This window comes from Ixodes scapularis, unplaced genomic scaffold (genome assembly GCF_016920785.2).
Source record: "Ixodes scapularis isolate PalLabHiFi unplaced genomic scaffold, ASM1692078v2 ptg001080l_1__unscaffolded, whole genome shotgun sequence".
NCBI classification, from domain to species: domain Eukaryota; kingdom Metazoa; phylum Arthropoda; class Arachnida; order Ixodida; family Ixodidae; genus Ixodes; species Ixodes scapularis.
In genome coordinates this window covers 370323-385684 of record NW_024610096.1, presented here as the reverse complement: position 1 = coordinate 385684, position 15362 = coordinate 370323, and the positions used below count along the sequence as shown (strand labels likewise).

The 15362-nt window shown below is 49.5% G+C and overlaps 1 protein-coding gene and 1 non-coding gene across 2 annotated transcripts; both read right to left on the bottom strand.

The window, feature by feature from the left end:
- Nucleotides 1-5043: 5043 nt before the first annotated feature.
- On the bottom strand, nt 5044-5115 carry Trnad-guc. The gene has a single exon. It is a non-coding gene; the product is annotated as a tRNA-Asp (tRNA).
- A 5014-nt stretch (nt 5116-10129) lies between these two features.
- LOC121834297 lies at nt 10130-14703 on the bottom strand (the record flags this gene model as incomplete). Its single annotated transcript, XM_042288075.1, has 2 exons — nt 10130-10134; nt 13953-14703. Coding segments are annotated over 2 exons (756 nt in total), but the record flags the coding sequence as incomplete, so codon positions are not given.
- Nucleotides 14704-15362: the final 659 nt, after the last annotated feature.

Here is a 15362-nt window from a genome sequence, read left to right as displayed (position 1 = left end):
CGTGACAGGCGGGGATACTGACCACTATACTAATGAGGAGTTTTTTTTGTTTTTTTTTTTCTCTTTATTGCCTGTTTTGACAAGACCAACTAAAAGCACAAAGGCACAAACACACATTGACAAATGTTAAGAGCGCGCTGGCCCGTAATCGGACCTCGCGGCAACATTAAAATCTTTCTAGACAGACCAACCTGTCCAACATTAACGTCCAGTCCGGTGGATCAGACAGTGAATGGTATACTTCACGCATGTAAGCGGCACTTTCAATGAGGTACTCTCGTGCGGGCCGAACCTGTGCGTCCGCGTGGTTAACACCCGTCCTCGTCCTCCAAAGACTGTGGAGGCCAAGGAGCATAAACATATCGTAAGGAACACCGCCTTCATTATCTACAGATAGAAACCGTATGCCATGCGCTGTGAGGGGGAAATCTTTCTTGAGCGTTCGCTGCAGGATGTCCCATAGGAACACCGCATCCCAACATTCTAAAAATACATGTTCTATAGTTTCGGGCCTTTTACAAAGGAAACAATTAATTGACCATGGCACAAAAATTCCTTTCTCTTCAAGCCACGGTTTGACAGGTAGCACGCCGCAATGCAATTGAAAGAAAAACGACTTAAGAGAAGGTTTTACCGGCATTCTTTTCACCCTGTTTAAAACATCCTGCCCTGCGCCCTCACAGTACAAAGATCGGTAAAGAGGTATGGGTAAAAGAACATCGACTAAATCTCTATACAGCCTTTTGCGACTGACTGAACTCAGGTATTCGAAGGAGAACCGAACTTTAAGCATCCGAAATGCCATCACAACTTCCCGCGTGAACCCCTGAACGCTCGCGCTTATTTGGTCGCTAGAAGATACTACAAATTCAGGCAGGAAGCTTTGCAAATGCACATTAATAAAAGTTCTCAAGAATACATCTCTCTGATCGCGTAAAAACAAAAACCTGGAAACTATTTGACGTATAAACAGGTGAGACAGTCCAAGGCCTCCACTACGAACTGATCGCAATAAGTTGGTACGGGAACAACGCTCCCAACCTGAATTCCAAATAAAAACAGCGAAAACCCTGTGCAGCCTCTGCACATTGACACGTGACATAGACAAAACTTGAAAAATATACCATATTTTCGCGATTAAAAATAAATTGCAGACTGTTGCGCGCGCAAACATTGAAAACTCGCGACCTTTCCAACCCTCTGTTTTCGCCCTTACCCTATCAGTCTCCTCATTCCACAGTTGCTTAGTGTCTCGGTAGTGCTGAAGTGGCACACCGAGATACTTCCCGGGCAAGGTTGTCCACTGTACGTTCAGAAAAACTTTAGGCGTGGTGGCCCAGTTACCATGCCAGAAACCCGCGCATTTTCCCCAGTTGATTCTACTCGCTGTTTTCTTACAAAAGGAAGATGCTATACTAGCCACTTTACGCAGACTGTCATGATCACTACAAAAAACAGCAACGTCATCCGCGTAGGAAAGGACCTTTACTTCAGAAGATTGTAATCTAGAACCTCGTATATTCTCATTATGAATTATTCTTAAACAAAAGGGTTCTAAAAAATCGCGAATAGCAAAGGGGACAGAGGACAACCTTGCCTAACAGAAGACTGGACGTGGATACTTTCACTAACGCTTCTATTAACAATAAGTGACGTGGTACAGTCGGCGTAAGCCATCTTTATACCACACAAAAGAACAGAACCAACATTAACATGTTCCAAAATACGAAAAAGAATATCATGTGCAACCCTGTCAAACGCCTTCTCTAAGTCTAGCTGTAGCATGGCAACTCGGCCAGCGAAGGCATCACAACATTCTAGTATGCTTCGAGCCACGTGAATATTTGTACAAATGCTCCGACCTTTTATACCGCACGTCTGATGTGGGCCGACCAGATATGTAATGACATTTTGCAAACGACAAGCTAAGACTTTCATATAAATTTTATAGTCTACATTAGTAAGACTTATCGGTCTGTAAGAGGACACGGATAACAGTTTCACAGGGTCATCGGATTTAGGGATAAGAACGATATGTGATTTTGAAAAAGATGGCGGTAACACGTTTCTTTGATAGGCCTCGGTCAACACCTCATGCAAAGCTAATGCGGCCTCCCTCTTAAATGCTTTATAAAACTCCGCACTAAGGCCATCCGGCCCGGGCGTTTTGCTAGCACTTAATTCCTCGATCGCAACTGTAAGCTCGCGAACACTAATCGGCTCTTCCAGCCGTTCTCGAACGTGCTCTTCAAGCCTGGGCATGAGCGACAAGAATTCATTTTCAAACCCGTCCTCTTCTGGAACGCTTTTTCTAAGCAGAAACCGATAAAATTCAACAAAGGCCCCCTCAATCGCTTTCTTATCGCGGATTATCGAGTTACCGACACACAACTCAGTTATCTCCTTGCGCTGTGCATACCGCTTCTCGTCGCTCATCGCGCGCTTCGTCGGTCTTTCGCCCTGCCACAGCTTTTCAGACCGCGAACGCACAATAGCCCCCCTGTATCTTTCGCAGTCGATAACTTCGAGTTGATTCTTCACTTGTCTTATCTCTTGCCCAAACTCGCCCGGCTTCGCACTTTCTTCTAGTAAAAAGGTGCTTAACTGACTACGCAGCGTTTTTTCTTTCTGCTTTCGCTGAAAATTAGGAATACTGCTTCTTTCTATGGCCTCAAGTTTCACCTCCTCTTTAAAAAGTTCCCATCGCTCACCCCACATGGTCGCCTCATTTTCATGCAACGTTCTAAATAATTCTTTTACTTGAACGGTAAAAACTTCATCCTTCACAAGACAGCTATTCATTTTCCAGAGCGACCAGTTCCAATTTGGCTGCTTAACTTTTTTGCCAATCGTGAACATTACTAACGAATGATCGCTAAAAGAGACGGGTTGAACAATATAATGGGCACATAGCGGGACAAGATCGAGTGACACATAGGCCCTATCGAGACGCGCATGGCTCGAGCCCTGAAAATGGGTAAAACGAACACCGTTACTAGAGGATACAGAAGCCACGTCCTCCAACGAATTGTTCGTGACAATGTCAGTTAAATAAAAGGCACTCTGGTCGCGAACACGTGTCAAATTCACCCGATCTTGGGGCGCACAAACAATTAAAATCTCCAAGAAAAATTACAAATCGCTCACAATTAAGGTACTCGCTCAGACCTTCAAAAAAGACCCTGCGCTCGCACTCACGATTGGGCGCATAAACACAAATAACGCGCCATTGCATATTTGAAAAAGAAAAATCACATATTACAAAACGGCCATACGCGCAAGAAATCACGGCGGTCTCAACAAACCCTAGAGACTTCCGAAGAAACAAACAACAACCCCCCGACGTTCCCATAGCGTGCGAAACGCAGACATTAAAAAGAGTTCGAAAAGGCTGCACCATACGGTCTGTCTGCTCTTGACTCTCAACCTTTGTTTCCTGAACGGCAATGATATCCAACTCGTTCTCGGCAAACAGTCGGCTCAGTTGGTACTGCCGACGCCTCGCAGCAAGCCCGCGGACGTTAATCGTGGCGACACGAAAAGGGGCGTCTAATATCACCGCCATTCAGGAAAGGGAGAAAAGACAGACCGCATGGTGCTTACCTCGGAACAACCTGCCGCGTCGGCGCGGTGCAGGTGTCTGTCCTTTGAAGTCGCCGACTCCGTGGCTCTCGGCGAACTGCGGCGCACACAATCACGGCGGAGGCTTGGCTGCCCTCCTGTCCTCCTCCGGAATGTTCGGCCGAACAGGCGCACGTCGCCTCCACAGGGGCACCGTCTTGGCAGGCGGCTCTTCCTTGGTCGCTGCCGCTGGGTCAGCACCGTCGACGTCCCGAGTCCGCTTTGTGGCGAGCTCCGGTGTCACGGCCGTCTCCATGGGCGCGTCGCCTGGTTGTTCAGGGAGGGCGTCGTCGCACGTGTCGGCTGCTCTGACTCCCGGCCTCGGCGCCTCAACGGACGGAACGTCCGGAGACTTGGCCTGGCTCGCCGTCTCAGCACCAAGTGCCTCGTTGACCGCGGACGTGGCCGTGTCGCCCTCGGGCGCCGCCGCCGCTGCTCTCTGCGATGGCGCCGCCCCGGTGTCCGGACCCGCGACCGCCTCCTCGGCGTCGGCCTCGTCCATGAGAAGCTCGGATTTCTCCTCGCCTCCCACAGGACCCACGGCTGCCGCGTAGGTCCTTACGCACTGCGTGCCGTCGTGGCCGAACCGTCGGCAGACGTTGCACTTGGGGACGCGGCACTCCTTGCGGATGTGCCCCGTCCGCTGACACCGCAGGCAGAGCGGCGCCCTGCCCGGCACGACAACGAGGGCGAGCTCACCGGCGACGCGCAGCTGGTGCGGGATGTCGTCGGGAGTCACGCCCCCCTTCAGGCGCAGCACCGCCGTCCGCGTCATGGTGCTGACGCTGTGGCAGCCGTCGATGTGCCACCGCTCCCTGGAGACGTCGAGGACCTTGCCATAAGGCGCCAAGGCTGCCCTCACGTCGTCGTCGCCGACGTTAAAAAGCAGCCAGTGGAGCTTGAGGCGTACGTCCCGGTTGCCCGGGTCGACGACGATGCACCGCCGCCCCTTGACGACGAGCTCCGACTCCGCCAGTAGCTTCTTGGACCCCTCGGTAGTCTTGAAGGTGACGGCCCAGACGTGGTTCATTTGATACGCGCCGAGGGCGACAACCTCGGGGAGTAGTCCTAAGCGAGCCAGCGCGTCGCGAAAATCTTCGGCGCGATACGGACGTCCCTTAATATAAGCATGTAAAAAAACCGTATTTACCACGAGTGATCCGGTGGGCAGCGAAGGCAGGATGACAGCGTATTCCTTATCATCAACGTCCCTGATACAGCCACCATACTGATACCGCGGCCCGGCTGGGCCGCCGAAACCGCTCCGTCGGAGCTAGACATTCCGCGTCCGATCGCTTCGGCTGCCGGAAGTGGAATCTACTAACGAGGAGTGACGGGAATAGCGGGACGGGAACTCTAGCGCAGCATGGACTTTTCAATAAAGTAAAACAAAAAACTGGGTGTAAAAAAAAAAAAAATATGCTCCCCGTCGGGGAATCGAACCCCGGTCTCCCGCGTGACAGGCGGGGATACTGACCACTATACTAACGAGGAGAGACGGGAATATCGGGACGGGAACTCTAGCGCAGCATGGACTTTTCAATAAAGTAAAACAAAAAACTGGGTGTAAAAAAGAAATATGCTCCCCGTCGGGGAATCGAACCCCGGTCTCCCCCGTGACAGGCGGGGATACTGACCACTATACTAACGAGGAGTTTTTTTTTTTTCTTTATTTCCTGTTTACATTTTGGCGACAAAACACACGCACACACGTACACTTGAAGAATGCTCACAAAGAGGAAACATGTCAGCCACTTTGGGGCTAACACTATTGCGTTAAAATCTTTTCAGACACACTAATTCATTCAGAATTGGCAACCAATCAGGAGGTTCAGACATTGCTCGATAGACTTCCCGGATATATGCTACACTTTCTATAAAGTTTTCTCTTGCGGGGCGTGCATTAACGTCCGCATGTCGTACACTCATTCTTGTCTTCCATAGACTATGGAGGCCGAGAAGCATGAACATGTCGTAAGGGACACCATTCTCGTTCTCGACAGGTAAAAAGCGGATGCCTTGTGCAGTTAGAGGAAGGTCTTTCTTCAGCGTACGCTGAAGAACGTCCCAGTGGAATACGGCGTCCCAACATTCTATGAAGACGTGTTCAATCGACTCGGGTTTTTTACATAGGATGCAGTTTATAGACCACGGTACAAAAATGCCTTTGTCCTTCAGCCAAGGCTTGACTGGCAGGACGCCACTATGCAATTGAAAGAAAAAAGACTTCACGGATGGCTTAACTGGCATTTTTTTAACTCTCTTTAGAACATCCTGCCCATCGCCCTCGCAGTACAATGACCTCTAGAGGGGCACTGGTAACAAAACATCCACTAAATCTTTATATAGTCTTTTCCGAGTGACTGAACTGAGGTAATCTAAAGAAAAACGTACCTTTAGCATTTGAAATGAAAGAACAACTTCGCGCATAAAGCCTTGAACACTAGGGCACAATAGGTTACTCGACGAAACAACAAATTCCGGCAACGCATTTTGTAATCGCACTTGCAGCACAGTACGTAAGAATACATCACTTTGGTCACGTAAAAACATAAACCTAGACACAATCTGCCGAATAAACAGGTGGGACAATCCCAGGCCACCACTTTGAACAGCGCGAAACAAATTTGTACGAGTAGAACGCTCCCAGACTGAACCCCAGATAAAGATTGCAAAAACTCTGTGCAACTTTTGTACGTTGAGGCGCGACATAGCGATAACCTGCAGTATATACCACACTTTTGCTACTAAAAATAAATTACATACTGTAGCACGCGCAAACATCGACAAGTCCCTGCCCTTCCAATTCTCCGCTTTTCCTCTCACTCTCTCCGTCGCTTCGTTCCACATTTGGGTGCTATCTCTGTAGTGCTCGAGTGGCACACCAAGATATTTCACGGGCAAGGACGTCCACTGAACATTCAGAAAGATATGAGGCGTTGTGTCCCAGCTGCCGTGCCAGAAACCTGCACATTTACCCCAATTAATTACACTGCCCGTATTTTTGCAAAAGGAGGAGGCAACACTAATGGCTTCACGCACGCTTTCTCGGTCAACACAAAAGACAGCCACATCGTCTGCATACGAGAGAACCTTCACTTCACATGACTGTAACGTGAAGCCATGTATGTTTTCACTGTTGATTATTTTCAAACAAAAAGGTTCCAAATAGATCGCAAAGAGCAAGGGAGACAGGGGACAATCTTGCCTTACAGAAGAATTAACGTTCACACCGGCACTCAGATTTTTGTTGACTATTAGCGATGTTGTACACCCGGCGTATGCCATTTTTAAACCATCTAGAATTACAGAACCTACATTCGCATGCTCTAAAATCCGAAAAAGAACCTCATGTGACACGCGATCAAATGCCTTCTCCAGGTCTAGCTGTAACATCGCTACTCGGCGTTCAAAGGTGTCACAGCATTCAAGGACACTCCTGGCAACGTGAATATTCGTAAAAATGGTGCGGCCTTTAATACCGCATGTCTGGTGCGGCCCGACGAGACTTTTTATAACATTTTGCAATCGTCTAGCCAGGACCTTCATGAAAATTTTGTAGTCTACATTCGTTAAGCAAATGGGTCGGAAGGATGACACGGACAAAAGTTTTACGGTGTCATCAGATTTCGGAATGAGAACCGTATGCGATTTCAAAAACGACGGCGGTAAAATACTTTTATCGTACGCCTCTTTCAGCACTTCGTATAGGGACTCTGCAGCCTCCTTCTTAAACGCTTTGTAAAAACAAGCGCCAAGACCGTCCGGTCCGGGCGTCTTTCCCACGCTTAGCTCGTCAATGGCCGCTTCTAACTCGCGAACGCTAATCGGTGCTTCCAAACTTTCACGAACGTGATCCTCCAGCCTAGGCATGAGCGATAAAAATTCGCGTTCGAAACCATCGCCTATTGGTGCTCCTTGCCCAAAAACCTCCCGATAGTACTCCACAAAAGCTCGCTCAATCGTTTTCTTATCGCGGGTGATAGTATTTTTATACTGTATTTCTTTTATCTCGTTGCGCTGGGCTTGCCTTTTTTCATCGCTAAGCGCGCGCTTCGTCGGTCTTTCGTTCGACCAAAGCCTCTCAGAACGCGCTCGCACAACCGCACCTCTGTACTTCTCACAATCGATGACTTCAAGCTGGTTTTTTATATCTCTTATTTCTAACGCAAACTCGCCGGGTTTGGCGCTATCTTCGATTAGAAAGATTTCTAACTGACGCCGCAGTTCTTTTTCTTTGTTCTTTTTCTCGTAATTTAAGGTGCTACTTGTTTCAACGGCTTTCATTTTCACCTTTTCTTTGAATAGTTCCCACTTTACACCCCACAATGTTTGTTCATCCTCGTGTAACTTCTTAAATAATTCATCTACTTTAGCTCTAAAGAATTCGTCCTTCACTAGGTTACTGTTGAGTTTCCACAGCGACCAATTCCACTTAGGCATTTTTTCTTTGTGACCAAGCGTAAACATTACCAACGCATGATCACTAAACGAGACAGGTTGGACGCTGTAGTGATCACAAAGTGGAACCAGATCAAGCGAGATATAGGCCCTGTCTAATCGGGCATGACTGAAGCCCTGGAAGTGAGTGAACTGAACGCTACCTTTGGAAGAAAGGCATGCTACGTCTTCGAGTGCGTTCTCCGCGACCATATCATTTAAAAACAAAGCACTTTGATCTCGAATACGGACACTATTCGCACGGTCCTCTGGCGCGCAAACACAATTAAAATCTCCGAGAAGAATGATAACCTTATCACTATCGAGGTACGCACTCAGACCTTCAAAGAAAACCTTACGTTCACGCTCCCGATTCGGCGCGTATACACAAAGGACACGCCATTCAATATTTGAAAAAGAAAAATCGCACAAGACAAATCGCCCGGACGCACACGAAACAACGGCCGTTTCGGTAATGCCTACCGACTGGCGAATGAACAGACAACAACCCCCCGACATCCCCGCTGAGTGCGCAACGCACACATTAAAAAGTGTTCGAAAAGGTTGCACCATGCGGTCCGTCTGTTCCCGGCTCTCAACTTTTGTTTCTTGAACAGCCACAATATCGAGCTCGTTTTCCGCAAACAATCTACTGAGTTGGTATTGCCGACGTCTCGCTGCCAGCCCACGGACGTTAATTGTGGCAACACGTAGGGGCGCTCCTAATTTTAGGGCCATTCCACGAAGAGAGAGACCGCATGGTGCTTACCTTAGGTCGAAGGCCTTCTCACTCGAATCGACGCGGAACTGGCGTTGAACCGTACCGAGTCCCGAGACGAGCTGCCGGCGCAGACAGTCACGGGGGTGGTTTGGCCACCCTTGGGTCGTCGAAAGGAACCTTCGGCTTCATGTTGAGCCGTGGTCGCCTGAGCAGTGTCGCCTTCGGAGGCGGCTCCTCGTGGCTTGCTGTGCTAGGGTTCGTGACGTCGTCCTCGCGAGACCTTTTGATGTTTGGGCAGCTTGCCGAGGCCTCATCGTCAAGCATGGTCGCGTCGACGGCAGACTTCTCGACGACGCTGGTTTCTACGCTGCTCGTTGCAGCCCTCTCAGCCGGTGGAGCATCAGGCTCCCCAGCGTGCCGCGTAGCGTCTGCACCCAATGCAGCGTCGACCTTGCTTTGCTTCTCTTCGGCTTCCGATGCCGGCTTGACGTCTGCCCCGTCCGAGGCACCCGATGCGGCCTCCTCGGCGTCTGCAACGTCCATGAGGTGCTCTGAATTATCATCGAGCCCCATGGGTCCCGTGACGCTGGCGTAGGTACGGACGCACTGGCTCTCGTCGTGGCCGAAGCGGCGACAGAGCGCACAGCGCGGCACTCGGCACTCCCGTCGGATGTGGCCCTTGCCCTTACACCGCAGGCAAAGTGGCGCCCTGCCGGGCACCACCACCAGCGCCAGGTCACCTGCGATGCGGAGCTGGTGGGGGAGGTCGTCCACCGTGACTCCGGGCTTCAGCTTGAGGGATACCGAGCGCGTCGTCGAAGCCATGTCTGTGCATCCTGAGACGCGCCACTTGTCCCGTGTAACCCCCGTCACCTTTCCGTAGGGTGCCAGGGCCGCACGTACCTCGTCGTCTTGGACGTGATGCAGCAGCCAGTGGAGCTTCAAACGGACGTCTTGGTTACACGGGTCCACCAAGACGCAGCGACGGTCTTTAACCTTGAACTCGTCAGCTGCAAGCAGCCTCTTTTTCCCCTCGTCGCTTTTGAAGGTCACTGCCCACACATGGTTATACTGATACGCCCCCAAGGCAAGCACCTCGGGGAGAAGTGCCGCCAGTGCGAGGGCGTCTCGAAAGTGTTCCAGACGGTACGGCCTGGCTTTCACGTCGGCATGTAAAAAAACGGCGTTCTGAACGGACGGTCCTGACGGCAGCGTCGGCAAAAGAAGTTCGTAATCCTGAGATGCAGCGTCAGCACTCCTGATATCGCGGCCAGGCTGGGCCGCTGGAACCGCTCCAACGGAGCTCATGATAGTACGTCCGTACGCTTCGGCGGCCGGAAGTAGAATTCATACTAACGAGGAGTGACGGGAATAGCGGGACGGGAACTCTAGCGCAGCATGGACTTTTCAATAAAGTAAAACAAAAAACTGCGTGTAAAAAAAAGAAATATGCTCCCCGTCGGGGAATCGAACCCCGGTCTCCCCCGTGACAGGCGGGGATACTGACCACTATACTAACGAGGAGAGACGGGAATTTCGGGACGGGAACTCTACCGCAGCATGGACTTTTCAATAAAGTAAAACAAAAAACTGGGTGTAAAAAAAAAAAAATTATGCTCCCCGTCGGGGAATCGAACCCCGGTCTCCCCCGTGACAGGCGGGGATACTGACCACTATACTAACGAGGATTTTTTTTTTTTATTGCCTGGAACAGGACAATGACATTCACCATCACTCCGTACTTAAAACAACTTAAAACAACAGGGATAACAACGAGGACATCAGTCAGCTCGGCTGGTGTCAGAAATGCTAAAATGTCTTTTAGGGTAGTTAGCTCCTCAAGAGCAGGCAACCAATCAGGTCGTGGTTCCTGCGCCTTGTACACTTCAATCAGAAAACAGATATTTTCAACGAAATACTTGCGAACAGGGCGTACATCAACATCTGCGTGGCGTACAGCCATACGGCACCGCCATATACTGTGCAGGCCCAGGAGCATTATCATGTCATACGGCACATCGTCCGCTCTTTCTGTGGGTAAAAACCTAATTCCTTGAGGCGTTATTGGGAGGTCCTTTTTGAGAGTCCTCTGAAGGACGTCCCAAAAGAAAACCGCGTCCCAACAGTCGGATGAAGACGTGTTCAATAGTTTCTCGCTTTTTACACAAAAAGCAGTTATCGGACCATGGAACCGGTATACCTTTCTCAGATAACCAAGCTTTAACGGGGAGTGTTTCGCTGTGTAACTTAAAGAAAAAAGTCTTAGTGTAGGCGGGAACCAGCATTCTTTTAACGCGCTTTAAAACATCTTGTCCTGGGCCTGCACTGTACAACAAACGATACAAAGGCATGAAGAAAAGCGCATCCATCAGGTCTCTCGACAACCGTTTACGCGACACACCGGACAAATACTGCAAAGAAAAACGTGCTGTTAAAAACCGATACGCACCAACAACCTCTTTCAAGTATCCGCGTAAACCAGGGCAGATGTCTACATTCGTCGCCACCATAAAATCTGGCAGGGCACTGCGCAGCCGCGTCTGAATAACTGTACGCAAAAAAGGGTCTTGCTGGTCTCTAAGAAACATAAACCTGCTAACCAGTTGTCTTATAAACAGGTGTGAAAGACCTATACCACCAGCTTTGACCCTACGAAAAAGATTTGTGCGGCTGGTTCCTTCCCAGGCCGAGCTCCAGATAAAAACGGCGAAAACACGATGAATCCGCTGAATGTTAATACGTGAACAATACAAAACCTGCAACACATACCAGACTTTTGCAGCCAGAAACAAATTGCAAACAGTTGCCCGCGCAAAAACGGATAAACCTTTTCCCCCCCATTTCTCGGCCTTTGCTCGCAGAACTTCAGTCTCATCCCTCCAGTACTGATCATTGACGTGGTACTGCTCTAAGGGTACTCCAAGGTAACGCGCCGGCGTGTCGGACCAGACAATACGGTCAAAAATAGCGGGTGCTGAGGGCCAGTCACCGTGCCAAAAAACAATACACTTCTGCCAGTTGACTGCACTACACGTCTGTTCACAAAATAGTTCTGTTAACTGTACAGCCTTGCTCACACTTTCGTGGTCAACACAAAAAATCGCTACATCGTCCGCGTAGGACAAAAGACGGACCTCAGTTTCCTGTAGTCCAAACCCACGTATCTGACTGCTATGAATGATGCTCAAACAAAAAGGCTCCAGAAAGACACAAAAAAGTAGCGGTGAAAGCGGACATCCCTGCCGCACGGAAGAAAGTAGGGGAATGCGCTCACTAACAGATTTATTCACTACGAGACTGGTGGCGCAGTTCTTATACGCTATACGGATGCCGTTGTATAAGAGAGACCCTACATTAACGTGTTCTAAAATCGAAAAAAGAATCTCGTGCGACACACGGTCAAACGCTTTTTCTAAATCCACTTGTAGCACCGCGACCCTACGGTGCATGGCGTCACAGCACTCTAGAATACTGCGCGCGACGTGCACATTTGTTACAATACTTCGGCCTCTAATGCCGCAAGTTTGGTGCGAACCGACGATGACGTTAATAACCATTTGTAGGCGTTCAGCCAATACCTTCATGAAAATTTTATAATCAACGTTGGTGAGCGTTATCGGTCTATACGCTCCAACAGAACGGAGTCGCTCGGGGTCCTCGCTCTTTGGAATAAAAATCGTATGCGTACACAAAAAGGAAGGAGGCAAACAACCAAGGTCGTACGCCTCAGCGAAAACGCGTTGCAATAAAGGTGCAACTTGATCTTTAAACGTTTTGTAAAAATCCCCTCCTAAACCATCTGGACCGGGCGACTTTCCAGGCTTTAAATTATCTATCGCTTTTTCAATCTCCCACAGCTCTACTGGTTGTTCAACCTTTCTCTTGCTTCATCATCGAGTTTCGGCATTAACGGCAAAAAGGACGTTTGGAACTCTGATATCTTTGAAGCACGATAACTGAAAATCCCTTTGTAGTACTCAACAAAAGCACGCACGATGACTTGTCTTTCACTCGTCAAAGACCCTTGATACTGTATCTCGCTTATTTCATTCTTGCTAGCGTATCTCTTTTCTAACCCTAGGGCTCTTTTCGTGGGTAACTCCCCCCGTGATAAACGCTGTAAACGTGCTCGAACCATGGCCCCTTGATAACGTTCGGTATCAAGGGCCTCAAGGCGTTTCTTTAAAACACTGATGTCATCGGAAAACAGCCCGGGTGATATGCTCTCCGCGTTAAGCAAATCTTGTAGCAGCCCCTTTAGCTCCGTAATTTCTTTTCTTTCCCCATGTTTTAAGGCAACAGATCTTTCAATGGCGCTCATCTTAACTTCTTGTTTTAACAGTTCCCATTTCGCCCCGACACTTTTTCCTTCTTTTACTTTATCTAGTTGTTCGAGACTTTTACTCACCTCACTCGCAAAATTATCGTCTTGTAAAAGCTTCGAATTTAATTTCCACAGATCCCAACTGAAATTATTGGCTTTTTCCTTTGAAGAGCCCAATGTAAAAGAAACAAGACAGTGGTCGCTGAAAGACACTGGGTCCACAGCATACGTTTTACAGGACCTGACGAGTTCCAAAGAAACATAAGCTCTATCCAACCGTGCGTGACCAGCACCTTGGAAGTGAGTAAAAAATAGGGAGGTAGGACTTGACGCACACAGACCCACGTCTTCCAATTCACACTTCTGGACCATATCGCTTAGAAAAATGGTACTCGTATCCAGACTTGTACGTAATCCGTTACAAGTAATGAAATTACTTGTAATCCCTTACATTTATTGGTAATTTAGTAACGGAAAAATTACATATTTTCTAGGGTAATTTTAAAGTAATTCCCTTACATTTTAAACGTAACGGATTCCTTGTAATCCGTTACATATTTTTCAGGACGAGCCCCCCCCCCCCCCCCCCCCCCCCCCGCCCTCCTTCTACAAAAGTCGTTTTCATTTTGGTAAAGTTGAGCGCAGTGATATGGGAGGGAGGCTTGGCACACTCTTCAGTTCAGCAAAGCCTTTTCTTTTTGTTTTGCAACACCAAGCCCCTGAATCTATTTCTTAACACCCTAACAACAATGTCAAAATATCCAAATAAACATCTCTAGAAAAATAAAAAAAGGCAAGTTATATCTGTTTTTTTTTTTTGTATTTGTTTTTTTGTCTTTGTTTTGCGATTGAAGGCGCGAGAGGACGGCGCATCATCCAGACGGCGCTTCACTGTAGTGGTTTCGACGACCATAACGTGGTCGTCGTCGCCACCCTTGGCGACCGCGGGCTCCCTTCCTTGGACGGCATCCACTGGTGCTTCCGGAGTCGCTATTCCATCCCTCGCCGAAGCACCACTGGTTCCTTCAGGAGTCGTCTTGGGCGATGGCTCCGTCTGAGAAGCGGCGGTCTTCGTCTCGCTAGGGCCTCCCTTGGCTTCCTCCGAGTCGGGCTGCCCTTGAGGCACTGTCGGCGTCGCCGGTGCAGCTGCCTGTTCCGCCTCTTCTTCGTCCATCAGAAGCTCTGTGGACTCCGCATTGGTACTGCCGCCGGCTGCACGGGCGTACGTCTTGACGCAGTCCTTGGGCTCGTGTCCGAAGCCGCGGCACTCAGCACACCAGGGTGCCCTGCAGTCACGGCGGATATGCCCAGTGCGACGGCACCGGAGACATTTCGCCGCACGCCCGGGCACCACGACCAAGACGTTTCCACCGCAGAGACGGAGCTGGTGCGGCAGGCTCTCCAGCGAGACTCCCTCGTTGAGGGTGATCCTCACGACGAGGGTCGTGGACTCAACGTCGACGAAACCATCCACCTTCCACTTTTCCCTCGCGACTTCTTTGACGGTCCCAAATGGTTCGAAGGCGCGCCGAATAGAGTCCACCGGCGCGTCGAACGAGACCCAGTGAAGCTTAACGCGAAGCTCCCTCCGGTTCGGGTCGACGAACTGGCACGTCAAACCTTTCACCTGAATACTCCCTGCTTCCAAAAGCTTTGCTTTCGCTTCCGGAGTTTTCAGTTTAAGCAGCCAGACGTGGCTCATCTGGTAGGCGCCCAGACCAGCCACGTCTGACAAAACGCCCACCTGTTGCAACGGCTGCTTGAAGTCTTCAATCTTGTACGGGCGCCCGTCGAGGTCAGCGTGCAAAACGACGCTGAGCTTTGCAGCATCACCGGTGGGCAGTGACGGCAACTGCATACGATATTCCTTAGCAGCAAAAGACCTGTTATCACCGCGGCCGGGCACGGCCGCCACCGCTTGCAAGGAGCGATCCATATCACGTCCGTCCGCTATCGCGATCGGCAGTGGAATCTTACTATACTAACGAGGAGAGACGGGAATAGCGGGACGGGAACTCTAGCGCAGCATGGACTTTTCAATAAAGTAAAACAAAAAACTTGGTGTAAGAAACAAAAATATGCTCCCCGTCGGGGAATCGAACCCCGGTCTCCCCCGTGACAGACGGGGATACTGACCACTATACTTGTTTTTTTTTTTCTTTATTGCCAGGCATAAGTATCAACAAAAATAGGGACAGAATGATAAAAGTAGACGCGATGGTTAGACAAAAACTACATACACAAAATTAAAAAGGC